General features: G+C 51.5%; 1 protein-coding gene across 1 annotated transcript; it reads right to left on the bottom strand.

Moving 5' to 3' along the window:
- Positions 1 to 1,791: 1,791 nt before the first annotated feature.
- On the bottom strand, positions 1,792 to 2,395 carry LOC308616377 (Golgi-associated RAB2B interactor protein 3-like; the record flags this gene model as incomplete). Its single annotated transcript, XM_081232629.1, has 2 exons — positions 1,792 to 1,818; positions 1,865 to 2,395. The coding sequence occupies 2 exons, from the start codon at positions 2,393 to 2,395 to the stop codon at positions 1,792 to 1,794; spliced, it is 558 nt and encodes a 185-aa protein (XP_081088755.1).
- Positions 2,396 to 13,620: the final 11,225 nt, after the last annotated feature.

Consider the following 13,620-nt stretch of genomic DNA (forward strand, 5'->3'; position numbering starts at 1 on the left):
CATGGTCAACCCTGCCGCTGATCCTTCGGCGCTTTTCACGGCTGCAGTTGATCCATGGGGGGCACCTGCAATGGCCTCGCCAGATCCGCTTTCTCCTGGATCCTTGATGGTGGCTCCCGCCAGGCCCATGGACATCCCTGCCGCTGATCCTTCGATGCATTTCACGGCTGCAGTTGATCCATGGGGGGGCACCTGCAGTGGCCTCACCGGATCCGCTTTCTCCTGGATCCTTGATGGTGGCTCCCGCCAGACCGGTGGTCATCCCTGCCGCTGATCCTTCGGCGGTTTTCACGGCTGCAGTTGAGACATGGGGGGCACCTGCAATGGCCTCGCTGATTCCGCTTTCTCTTGGATCCTTGATGGTGGCTACAGCCAGGTCCGTGGTCATCCCTGCCGCTGATCCATCGGCGCTTTTCACGGCTGCAGTTGATCCAAGGGGGGCACCTGCAGTGGCCTCGCCGGATCCGCTTTTTCCTGGATCCTTGACCGTGGCTCCCGCCAGGTCCGTGGTCATCCCTGCCGCTGATTCTTCGGAGCTTTTCACGGCTGCACTTGATCTATGGTGGCACCTGCAATGGCCTCGCCGGATCCGCTTTCTCCAGGATCCTTGATGGTGGCTCCTTGATGGTGGCTCCAGCCAGGCCCATGGCCATTCCTGCCACTGTTCCTTCGTCGCTTTTCACGGCGGTAGTAGATCCATGGTGGGTACCTGCAATGGCCTCGCCGGATCTGCTTTCTCCTGGATCCTGGATAATGGCTCCCGCCAGGCCCATGGACAACCCTGCCGCTGATCCTTCGGCGCTTTTCACGCCTGCAGTTGATCCATCGGGGATACCTGCAGTGGCCTCGCCGGATCCGCTTTCTCCTGGATCCTTGATGGTGGCTCCCGCCAGGCCCATGGTCATTCCTCCTGCTGATCCTTCGGCACTTTTTGTGGCTCCAGTCACGTCACGAAGCTTGTGAAGCCCAGCCTCATCCTGATCCCTTTCTCTGTGGAGCTCTGTGGTCTGAGCCAAGGGGAGGAGAATCAGGTAAGTCAGAGATGACAGAAAGTGAGATCTGAACTGTCTGCTCCTCTCTCATCCTGGAGCTGAGCAACTCAAGGGCTTATACTTAGAATAACCTTTGAGATCACCCAGTCTAAGCTCCCATTGGATGCTAGATCCCATCTACTGCACCGCTCTCAAACGGCCACTCCATTTTACTTGAACAGTCCCAGGGTCAGGGAAAGCACTGATACAGTTCTCCATGATACACACTTTAATTTTATACCCTTGTGCTTCTCTCTCTGCAGGACAGACTCCTAGAAGTGGGGTTCCCGGGTCAAGGGATGCACACCTTCTGCATTTTGGTGACTCCACGGGTTGGGCTGATTTGAATCAGCATGTCGGCGTCACGGGGAGACACAATGAAGGAAGGACTTCCTAACTGTGAATGATGTTCCACAACTGATGAGACTACCTGGGCTGGGGTAAGTGTTCAAGAAGAGACCAGACAGTCAGGATGCTGTAGGAGGGATTACAGCCCTGGTGAGGAGACCAGTGCAGCTGATAATGATACCTAAGGTCTCTCTGAAATTCAGCCCTGTGGGACAAGGTGGAGAAGCACTCGGAACCTCTCCAGTGTGGTGAATCCCATAGTGATAGCTCGTTTGTCCCTGACCCTTTTCAACAATAGAAGGTATTTCCCAGGTGAGTCTCAGAGAGCACCAAAGGCTATGAAGGACCAGCTTTGCCCTGCTCTCCCAAAGCACCCTGCCCCGTGTTCTTGAGTCTCTGTGGGTGCTTCCCACTAGGATTTTGGCATCCTCTGTAGTCGCTGCATCTCCAGTTTGGAGCATCGGGGTACTGCTGTAACTGTCTACCGGTGGTCTCAGGATATAGACAAGCTTTTCCCAATGGGAAAAGAGGTCTTTTTGTGCATCGGAAGAGGGGCACAGCTGCAGATAGAAAGTCCGGCCGGTAGCAAGATTCAGGCACAGCTGCTGTTTCTCACGGTTGTGGATGGAGATCTTGACAAACTTCAAGGGAAGCAGCCTGGTGAGCTCTAGGGTCTTCACGGGCTTGCAACCTCTCCCCTTGGTGATCCCGGCGCGTCTGACATGCTCTTCACAGACTTTCGTTGTTCGGGCCAGCAGCATGACGTCAGGTAGTGGGAAGAGGGGGCTGGTGGATGCGACACCCACAGTCACCCTTCGGACGCGGTTGTCTAGGTCAATCAGTTCTCCTTTCTTGCTGACCTGGATAAAGTCGCTCTCAAACATGGGAGCGTACTTGAAAATGTCATACTCTCCTCCCTCGTACAGTTGTCGTTGCAGGACCCCCATGGAGGTCCTCAACACCCCCACTGAACAGTAGCTATTGGCCGTGTAATGAGGTAAACTCTCACTGCTCATGGCTCTCTTCGTTCAAGACAGAGCCACCAGCCACAAATTGAGTCTCGGAGAGAGAGAGGGAACGAAAGCAACTCGTCACCTCCCTGCAGGACTCTGCCAGAGTCTCTTGGCCCGACCATATTTATACCGCAAGTCCTTTGTGACCCGTCACCATCACATCGCACACCCCTTTGTTGAGCCTCCAAGTCCCCACCCCCTTGGGGCAGGCTCACCAGCCTCCCCCTAAACCAACCACCATGTCCATAGGGAACAGGCTGACCCTGCCAGGGTATAGGTGTGGGTAGGCTGGATAGTCTTTCTACTCAAAAGGTTGAGAAAACCCTCCTGCTCTTGTAAATATCTGGGTGGCTTCCAGTCTTGTTGTTGTTACAGATCTCCATCATCTTGGCGCTTCTGCTGAATGATGTCCTGGGGATAAAATCCTGGAAGTGGACCGTGTACTTGCTAAGGGCAGGCATCCTATGGGGATTGCTGTTCTCTGTGCCCCCAGCGTATACAGCCCAGTGCTGGCAGGAACTTAGAAAGAGTGCTGCTACCTGTCAGAGTCCCACTGGTACTGTCATTTCCAGGATATGGAGAATTTTCTCACCCATTTTCTCTTTTCAAGGAGGCTAACTTTTTATATTTGTGGTTTTTTTTTTTTTACAGTTTTAGAAACTGTTTTTATTGTGAAATACAACACACACTCATGAAAGTGCACAAACCATAAATATATAGCTTAATGAGTAACAAGAAAGTGAGCACCCTTGTAGCTGCCACCCAGAGCAAGAAATAGAACCCTGCCAGCCCCTCTTCTGCATGCTCCCTCCCCACAAAGGGAACCCAACCTTGGCTTCTATTTTTTTTCTTTTCCCCCTTCTTTTTTATTGACAGTGTAGTTGATTTACAAGGTTGTATTCGTTTCTGTTGTGTTAATTTCTGATTCAGTTTCATGTGTATTCTTTGTATATTTCATGTATAGTCTTTTTCCTATTCTTTTCCATTATGGTTTATCACAGGATACTGACTATAGTTCTCTGTGCTCTACAGTAGGACCCTGCTGTTTATCCACCCTGTAGTTTGTATCTGCTAATCCCAAACTCCCAATCCTTCCCCGCCCCCAACCCCACTGAAAACCCCAAGTCTCTTCCCTATGTCTGGGAGTCTGTTTCTGTTTTGCAGATATGTTCATTTGCGTCGTACTTTAGAGTCCACGTATAAGGGCTATCATGTGGTGAGAAATGTTATTTTTTAAATAGGCTTCCCAGGTGATCCTTATGCATGTGAATGTTGGAGAACTACTGTCTTCCACTGTAAAGTTATGGCATACTGGGGCTGAAAGAGGCCCCCCAGACCTCCTAGCCCAGTGGTTTTCCAACTTGGCTGCTGCACAGTAGAATTATTGGGTGAGATTTTTAAAACTCCCGGTGCTGGAGGGCTTACCCCACCTAAATGTCATCAGAATCTCTGGGATTGGGGTCAGGCTATCAATGTTTGTTTGTTTGTTTGTTTGTTTGTTTTGAAGCTCCCCAGGGAACTCCCAACATACAACCAAGGGTAAGAATCACTGCAGCGGTCCAATCCATTGGTTTTACAGTTGGGGACCCCGTGGCTGCCCACAGAGGTACCATTACAGAGAGGCAGAGTGACCCAGGAGAGTCAGTGGCCCAGACAGGATAGGAACTCAGATTTCCTGACTCCTCGTTGGTGCTGCTTCTACCATAAAGATTGTGTCCCTTTGTTGAGCCAATGACAACCCTGATCCCCCCCGTGTTCTGTTTTACCCTACACAAAGTAAAATAACTCCCAATGGTTTCATTTCCTTACAAGCCAGAGAGAGTTTCTGTTTTCATAAGGTGAACCTCTGACCCCAGCTATGGCCTAAAGCTCAGCCCCGGCTGCAGACTTGTCCTCCCTCCACCCTACGTGCCCTGGAGAAGCCTTGCTGGGAAAACAGGCTTCTCTTTCGGGCAGTGGCTATGCACGTGTGACCTGCGAGCAAGCGACCAAAACCTTTTTCTGTGCTTATTTCCTTGCCTTCTACAGAGTGCCCATAACCAAACCAAAGGGCTTTGCTGAGAAAAGGATGGTTTTTCCATAACATAGCCTCGTGCTAGGCACAGCACGGCACAGACACCCCGTAAATACTTGATGAATTCAGTAATTAATTCAGCAACGCAAGTTTACACATCACGCAGTCACCTCCCCCAGCTTATCTTCTCCCCAAACTATATTTACATAGTAAATCTTATTTCCAAAGATTCGCAACCTCGCAATGAACATTTCTGTATAGTGCATCTATTTCCAGCCCTAGTGAATGGCTGAATGATACTTAATACCTATCTTGTACAACAAAATTTTGATTCTGGGGTCTCAGGCCAAAGCACAATTCGCATCACAGAAGTCACTGTCAAGTCCCTACCAGGCGAGGGGACATAGAAAACACAAGATAGCATTTCTTTTGGAGTTGTACGGTTTCCTTTATTAAAGAAAGTAGGAACTGCCTCTCTAGGGAAGGACCCAAGCCAACCGGGGCTTTGTCTACCTCCCAGTGGTCATGTGTGAGCCTTGGTGCTGAATCAGGAGTGACTGAAGCGCCTAAAGAAGGAGAGGATCTCACTGGATGCCTTACTTAGAGTCCCCGAACTGGTGGCGGGCTGGCTCTTCCTCCGTCTGCGAGCTGTCCTCCCCTCCTTGGTCAACTTTGGGGTTTTCATGGCCGCATGAGGACCAGTGGGAGGATGCTTTCTGGGTCTTGTCCCCTCGTGTCCTGTGGTGACCTTCACCTGTCCTGCGGTGATGGGAACTTTTCCTCGATGAAGACGTGTCCTTCTTTCCTTTTTTTCCTTCCAGGCTTCATCCCTGGGGTGGGAGACCTTCTGGCTTCCATCCCCTTCAGACGTGTAGCCTTCGCTCTGCAAGGTGGAGACCACGGGGGCTGCGACCTTCCCTTCAGCTCTTCCAGCAGCAGGCTTGCTGGTTGTGACTGCACCTGGCAACACCATGCTCATGCTGCTCTCTGGACCATCTGCCCCCGTCGAGGATGTGCTGGCAACATCCGCCGAGACCAGGCTCGTGTCCTGCAGGGATAGGCTGGCAGCACCTGCAGTGGCCTGGCCGGATCCGCTTTCTCCTGGATCCTCGATGGTGGCTCCCGCCAGGCCCACGGTCATCCCTGCCGCCGATCCTTCGGCGCCTTTCAGGGCTGCAGGTGACCCACGGGGGGCATGATGGATTCCCTCTCCCCCCACATAAGCACAAGACGTGGCTCCAGTCACGTCACGAAGCTTGCGAAGCCCAACCTCATCCTGATCCCTTTCTCTGTGGAGCTCTGTGGTCTGAGCCAAGGGGAGGAGAGACAGGTAAGATAGAGATGACAGAAAGTGAGCTCAGAACTGTCCGCTCCTCTCTCATCCTGGAGCTGAGCAACTCAAGGCCTTATACTTAGAATAACCTTTGAAATCACCCAGTCTAAGCTCCCATTGGATGCAAGACCCCATCTACTGCACCCCTGTCAAACGGCCACTCCACTGTACTTGAACAGTCCCAGGGCCAGGGAGAGCACTGATACAATTCTCCATGATGCTATGCACTTTAACTTTATACCCTTGTGCTTCTCTCCCTGCAGGACAGATTCCTAGAAGTGGGGTTCCTGGGTCAAGGGATGCACACCTTCTACATTTTGGTGACTCCACGGGTTGGGCTGATTTGAGTCAGCATGTCGGAGTCCCGGGGAGACACAATGAAGGAAGGACTTCCTAGCTGTGAATGATGTTCCCCACCTGCTGAGACTACCTGGGCTGGGGTAAGTGTTCAGGAAGAGAGCAGACAGTCAGGATGCTGTAGGAGGGATTACAGCCCTGGTGATGAGACCAGTGCAGCCGAGATGATACCTAAGGTCTCTCTGAAATTCGGCCTCGTGGGACAAGGTGGAGAAGCACTCGGAACCTCTCCCGTGTGGGGACTCCCGTAGTGATAGCTCGTTTGTCCCTGACCCTTTTCAACGGTAGAAGGTATTTCCCAGGCGAGTCTCAGAGAGCACCAAAGGCTATGAAGGACCAGCTTTGCCCTGCTCTCCCAAAGCACCCTGCCCCGTGTTCTTGAGTCCCTGTCGGTGCTTACCACTAGGATGTTGGCATCCTCTGTAGTCGCTGCATCTCCAGTTTGGAGCATCGGGGTACTGCTGTAACTGTCTACCGGTGGTCTCAGGATATAGACAAGCTTTTCCCAATAGGAAAAGAGGTCTTCTTGTGCGTCGGAAGAGGGGCACAGCTGCAGGTAGAAAGTCCGGCCGGTAGCAAGATTCAGGCACAGCTGCTGTTTCTCCCGGTTGTGGATGGAGATCTTGACAAACTTCAAGGGGAGCAGCCTGGTGAGCTCTAGGGTCTTCACGGGCTTGCAACCTCTCCCCTTGGTGACCCCGGCACAGACTCTCCTTGGTCGGGCCAGCAGCATGACGTCAGGTAGCGGGAAGAGGGGGCTGGTGGATGCGACGCCCACAGTCACCGTTCGGACGCGGTTGTCTAGGTCAATCAGTTCTCCTTCCTTGCTGACCTGGATAAAGTCGCTCTCCAACATGGGAGCGTGCTTGAAAATGTCATACTCTCCTCCCTCGTACAGTTGTCGTTGCAGGACCCCCATGGAGGTCCTCGACACCCCCACTGAACAGTAGCTGTTGGCCGTGTAATGAGGTAAACTCTCACTGCTCATGGCTCTCTTCGTTCAAGACAGAGCCACCAGCCACAAACTGAGTCTCGGAGGGAGAGAGAGAGAGGGAACGAAAGCACCTCGTCACCTCCCTGCAGGACTCTGCCAGAGTCTCTTGACCCGACCCTATTTATACCGCAAGCCCTTTGTGACCCGTCACCATCGCATCACACACCCCTTTGTTGAGCGTCCAAGCCCCCACCCCCTTGGGGCAGGCTCACCAGCCTCCCCCTAAACCAACCACCACGTCCATAGGGAAGAGGCTGACCCTGCCAGGGTATAGGTGTGGGTAGGCTGGATAGTCTTTCTACTCAAAAGGTTGAGAAAACCCTCCTGCTCTTGTAAATATCTGGGTGGCTTCCAGTCTTGTTGTTGTTACAGATCTCCATCATCTTGGCGCTTCTGCTGAATGATGTCCTGGGGATAAAATCCTGGAAGTGGACCGTGTACTTGCTAAGGGCAGGCATCCTATGGGGATTGCTGTTCTCTGTGCCCCCAGCGTATACAGCCCAGTGCTGGCAGGAACTTAGAAAGAGTGCTGCTACCTGTCAGAGTCCCACTGGTACTGTCATTTCCAGGATATGGAGAATTTTCTCACCCATTTTCTCTTTTCAAGGAGGCTAACTTTTGTTTATATTTATATTTATATTTTTTACAGTTTTAGAAACTTTTTATTGTGAAATATAACACACATTCATGAAAGTGCAGAAAGCATAAATATAGCTTAATGAGTAACAAGAAAGTGAACACCCTTGTAGCTGCCACCCAGAGCAAGAAATAGAACCCTGCCAGCCCCTCTTCTGCATGCTCCCTCCCCACAAAGGTAACCCAAACTTGGATTGTATTTATTTTCTTTTCCTTCTTCTTTTTTATTGATGTATAGTTGATTTACAATGTTGTGTTAATTTGTGTTGTGTTAATTTCTTCGGTTAATTTCTGATTCAGTTTTTTGTATACATACATTCTTTTTCCTATTCTTTTCCATTATGGTTTATCACAGGATACTGAATATAGTTCTCTGTGCTCTACAGTAGGACCCTGCTGTTTATCCATCCTGTAGTTTGTATCTGCTAATCCCAAACTCCCAATCCTTCCCTCCTTGACCCCTGCTTGTTTTTTTTTTTTTTTTTTTTTTTTTTGCGGTACGCGGGCCTCTCACTGTTGTGGCCTCTCTCGTTGCGGAGCACAGGCTCCGGAGCCATGACTCACGGGCCCAGCCGCTCCGCGGCATGTGGGGCCCTCCCGGACCGGGGCACGAACCCGTGTCCCCTGTGTCGGCAGGCGGACTCCCAACCACTGCGCCACCAGGGAAGCCCGAAGCTGAGCTCTTGAACTGGAGTGACCCTTCCGAGAGGGTCTGTGTTGGGCTACGACGGCCTGACCTTCACACTCCACATCAATCATTTCTTGCCGTGCACCTCGGGTGAGGAACCCAGGCAATTTCCAAACTCACTGCCAGCTGAAGGCTTTCTGTGGGATGCACCCCCAGCAGCTGGGGCCACAAGTCCTTCGTTGAAGAAATGCACCCCACGTGGATATTTCAAATGGAACGGTGTCTTTCAAAGCATACCCTCCAATCTCCTCATTATATAGATCCTGTGGCCCCAAATAGGAAGTAACATAAAGTCCCATATTAACAACCCCCCCAGCCAAATACTTCTTTTCACAGAAACCACAGTACCCTCCACAAAGTGCACATTTGATCAGGCCACTCCCCTCTTGAAAACATATCATGGCTTTGCATCACTCCAAGGTCAGAAATCAAACTCCTTTAAATGGACCTCAAAGCCATGCATGGCGTGGCCCCTGCTGTGTTCCCCAGCATCACATCACGCTTGCTGTGCCAGCCACGACACTGCCTTCAATATGCCTCCCACCGTAGCACATCTTCAACAATCCTGTGAATGACCTTATTTTGCTGTAGGGAAAAAAACCCTTTCTAGTATGTATGTGTGTTGCCAGACTTGAAGTTTGGGACATTGGTTAGTTTGTAATCAACCATCCATTGCCTAATTGCACTTGCAGCTGCAGAATTGCTACCACGGTGATGAATATTGCTGTCCAAAATATTGGCCTTTATCTGATAGGGTGTACTGACTTGATACCCAAATTGATGTCTCCCTCCAGAGGAAGATGCCTGTCGCTTTGAAATACGTAGGTATCTGTGCATGTGTCTCTTGATGAACCGTCAAGATAGAAAAGGAAATCCAGAGCAAGTGCCAGGCAGGGCACGTTGCGGTGGGCAAGTCCCCACCTCCACTTTACTACTGCACTGGAGGTGTAAATTGTGTCAACTGTGGGTCTGCTCAGCTAACGCCCTGCATAGTGGACTAACTAGGTTCACGTTAAAGAAGTCCTTTGGGGTGAGGGAGTGAGAATGCCTAATACAGGCTAAGAAAGACAAAAGGTAAAGCCAAGGGTACAGAATCCTAAGATGAAGCTGTTTTAAGTAGGCTGATTCAGCCTCTGGCATAGTGAAAATCTGGGGCTCTGAGTCAAAGGCTTTGGAAAAAGTTCCCCTTTATCTCCCTCCTCTACCCCGTAACTCCTCACATTTCCGGAAGGCTTCCCCCAAACCCCTCTCAGGTCTTAGAGAACATGGCTCTTTCTCTCCTCTTACCAAGACCCACTGCTTCAAGAGGTAACTCCCAGGACACATTGATCCCCACAATCTATTGGTCTTTGTGTATCGGAAATCACAAGATGGGATTTTCCAGCCACCCACCAGAGCAACTGAGAAGGGCTTCCTCTCATCCTCCCAAGCTACCACTCCTCCCAGAATCCGTATCTTATTTCTCACCTCCTCCACCTCTACCACTTAATTTGCTCTGCAGAGAAAGTCCCTAAGTTTTACTGGAAACCCAACTTCCATCCTAGTAGACCCTGTTGTCACAGAAGGGAATGAGCAGAGAATTGCAAGGCTAGCAGATGACTCCCCGGTTCATACAGAGACACATGGGGCTTCCCTGGTGGCGCAGTGGTTGGGAGTCCGCCTGCCGATGCAGGGGGCACGGGTTCGTGTCCCTGTCCGGGAAGATCCTACATGCCGTGGAGCCGCTGGGCCCGTGAGCCATGGCCGCTGAGCCTGTGCGTCCGGAGCCTGTGCTCCGCAATGGGAGAGGCCACAGCAGCGAGAGGCCCGCATACCGCAAAAAAAAAAAAAACCGCAAAACAAAAAACACACATGGTTCTCAGAGGCATTCTTCTCAAATCCGACGGTTGTTAACTGTTATCAACAGTTACTCTAATCCAACTGTCATCAAGTGTTGTTAACAATTTAATGATTTTCATGGACTCATGAAATTTATTTACAACTTTTTTTTAAACTGGAAAGACTTTTTTATGATGGACATTTAAAAATGCATAATCTCAGTATGAAATGAGATTTCATAATCTCATTTATGATTTTTTTTATTTTTAGAATCGCTTTCCACATGCATACATAATTTGCATAGTTCATCAGTACAGAGCATTTTGGATTATTCTGTTATTCCTTAGCAATATATCTAAACCTTTCTTGTGTTCCTGGATAGTGAGTATTTATGTCCCTTAGTTTCTTTATGTTATAGTTCTTGAAAGATATCTTTCAGACTTTGTCATCCATCTCTTGTGCATATATTGAAAGGAAAACAACAGTGAAACAAATTGGTTGAGATATTTCTAAGGCAGTGACTGCCACTTGGCTGACAGCAGTATAAGAATCATCCTGATGTCAGAGACGTTAAAATAAAATGGAAACGATAATACATTCCCATGGACATACCGCTTTGCATAATAGCTTTTCCTCCCAGACCATCCCTCCCTTGTTTTGACCCTACAGAAATCCAGTATTGTGAATTTTGTGTTTATCATGTCCTTGTTTTTTTCTCCCCTTTTAGCAAATGTGTGCTAAACATGGAAGCCAACCGGGGCTTTGTCTGCCTCTCAATGGTCATGTGTGAGCCTTGTTTCTGAACCAGGAATGACTCTGAAGCTCCTAAAGAAGGAGAGGATCTTACTGGATGTCTTACTTAGAGTCCCTGAACTGGTGGCGGACTGGCTGTTCCTCAGTTTGCGAGCTGTCCTCCCGTCCTTTGTCAACTTTGGAGTTTCCATGGCCAGATGAGGACCAGTGGGAGGATGATTTCTGGGTCTTGTCCCCTCCTGTCCTGTGGTGACCTTCACGTGTCCTGCGGTGATGGGAACTTTTCCTCGATGAAGACGTGTCCTTCTTTTCTTTTTTTCTCTCCAGGCTTCATCCCTGGGGTGGAAGCCCTTCTGGCTTCCATCCCGTTCAGACATGTAGCCTTCGGTCTGCAAGGTGGAGACCACGGGGTCTGCGACCTTCCCTTCAGCTCTTCCAGCAGCAGGCTTGCTGGTTGTGACTGCAACTGGCAACACCATGCTCATGCTGCTCTCTGGACCATCTGCCCCCGTCGAGGATGTGCTGGCATCATCGGCCAAGACCAGGTTCGTGTCCTGCAAGGATAAGCTGGCAGCACCTGCAGTGTCCTCGCCGGATCCGCTTTCTCCTGGATCCTTGATGGTGGCTCCCGCCAGGCCCATGGTCAACCCTGCCGCTGCTCCTTCGGCGCTTTTCACGGCTGCAGTTGATCCATGGGGGGCACCTGCAATGGCCTCGCCAGATCCGCTTTCTCCTGGATCCTTGATGGTGGCTCCCGCCAGGCCCATGGTCAACCCTGCCGCTGATCCTTCGGCGCTTTTCACGGCTGCAGTTGATCCATGGGGGGCACCTGCAATGGCCTCGCCAGATCCGCTTTCTCCTGGATCCTTGATGGTGGCTCCAGCCAGGCCCATGGCCATTCCTGCCGCTGATCCTTCGGCGCTTTTCACGGCTGCATTTGATCCATGGGGGGCACCTGCAATGGCCTCGCCGGATCCGCTTTCTCCTGGATCCTTGATAATGGCTCCCGCCAGGCCCATGGACATCCCTGCCGCTGATCCTTCGATGCATTTCACGGCTGCAGTTGATCCATGGGGGGGCACCTGCAGTGGCCTCACCGGATCCGCTTTCTCCTGGATCCTTGATGGTGGCTCCCGCCAGACCGGTGGTCATCCCTGCCGCTGATCCTTCGGCGGTTTTCACGGCTGCAGTTGAGACATGGGGGGCACCTGCAATGGCCTCGCCGGAACCGCTTTCTCCTGTATCCGTGATGGTGCCTCCCGCCAGCCGATGGATATCCCTGTCGCTGATCCTTCGGCGCTTTTCACGGCTGCAGTTGATCCATGGCTGGGCACCTGCAATGGCCTCGCCGGAACCGCTTTCTCCTGAATCTTTGATGGTGGTTCCCGCCAGGCCCGTGGTCATCCCTGCCGGTGATCCTTCTGTGCTTTTCACGGCTGCAGTTGATCCATGGGGGGCACCTGCAATGGCCTCGCTGAATCCGCTTTCTCTTGGATCCTTGATGGTGGCTACAGCCAGGTCCGTGGTCATCCCTGCCGCTGATCCATCGGCACTTTTCACGGCTGCAGTTGATCCAAGGGGGGCACCTGCAGTGGCCTCGCCGGATCCGCTTTTTCCTGGATCCTTGACCGTGGCTCCCGCCAGGTCCGTGGTCATCCCTGCCGCTGATTCTTCGGAGCTTTTCACGGCTGCACTTGATGTGTGGTGGCACCTGCAATGACCTCGCCGGATCCGCTTTCTCCAGGATCCTTGATGGTGGCTCCTTGATCGTGACTCCAGCCAGGCCCATGGCCATTCCTGCCACTGTTCCTTCGTCGCTTTTCACGGCGGTAGTAGATCCATGGTGGGTACCTGCAATGGCCTCGCCGGATCTGCTTTCTCCTGGATCCTGGATAATGGCTCCCGCCAGGCCCATGGACAACCCTGCCGCTGATCCTTCGGCGCTTTTCACGCCTGCAGTTGATCCATCGGGGATACCTGCAGTGGCCTCGCCGGATCCGCTTTCTCCTGGATCCTTGATGGTGGCTCCCGCCAGGCCCATGGTCATTCCTCCTGCTGATCCTTCGGCACTTTTTGTGGCTCCAGTCACGTCACGAAGCTTGTGAAGCCCAGCCTCATCCTGATCCCTTTCTCTGTGGAGCTCTGTGGTCTGAGCCAAGGGGAGGAGAATCAGGTAAGTCAGAGATGACAGAAAGTGAGATCTGAACTGTCTGCTCCTCTCTCATCCTGGAGCTGAGCAACTCAAGGGCTTATACTTAGAATAACCTTTGAGATCACCCAGTCTAAGCTCCCATTGGATGCTAGATCCCATCTACTGCACCGCTCTCAAACGGCCACTCCATTTTACTTGAACAGTCCCAGGGTCAGGGAAAGCACTGATACAGTTCTCCATGATACACACTTTAATTTTATACCCTTGTGCTTCTCTCTCTGCAGGACAGACTCCTAGAAGTGGGGTTCCCGGGTCAAGGGATGCACACCTTCTGCATTTTGGTGACTCCACGGGTTGGGCTGATTTGAATCAGCATGTCGGCGTCACGGGGAGACACAATGAAGGAAGGACTTCCTAACTGTGAATGATGTTCCACAACTGATGAGACTACCTGGGCTGGGGTAAGTGTTCAAGAAGAGACCA

This window comes from Mesoplodon bidens (genome assembly GCF_964165515.1).
Source record: "Mesoplodon bidens genome assembly, chromosome: 4".
Classification (NCBI taxonomy): Eukaryota; Metazoa; Chordata; class Mammalia; order Artiodactyla; family Ziphiidae; genus Mesoplodon; species Mesoplodon bidens.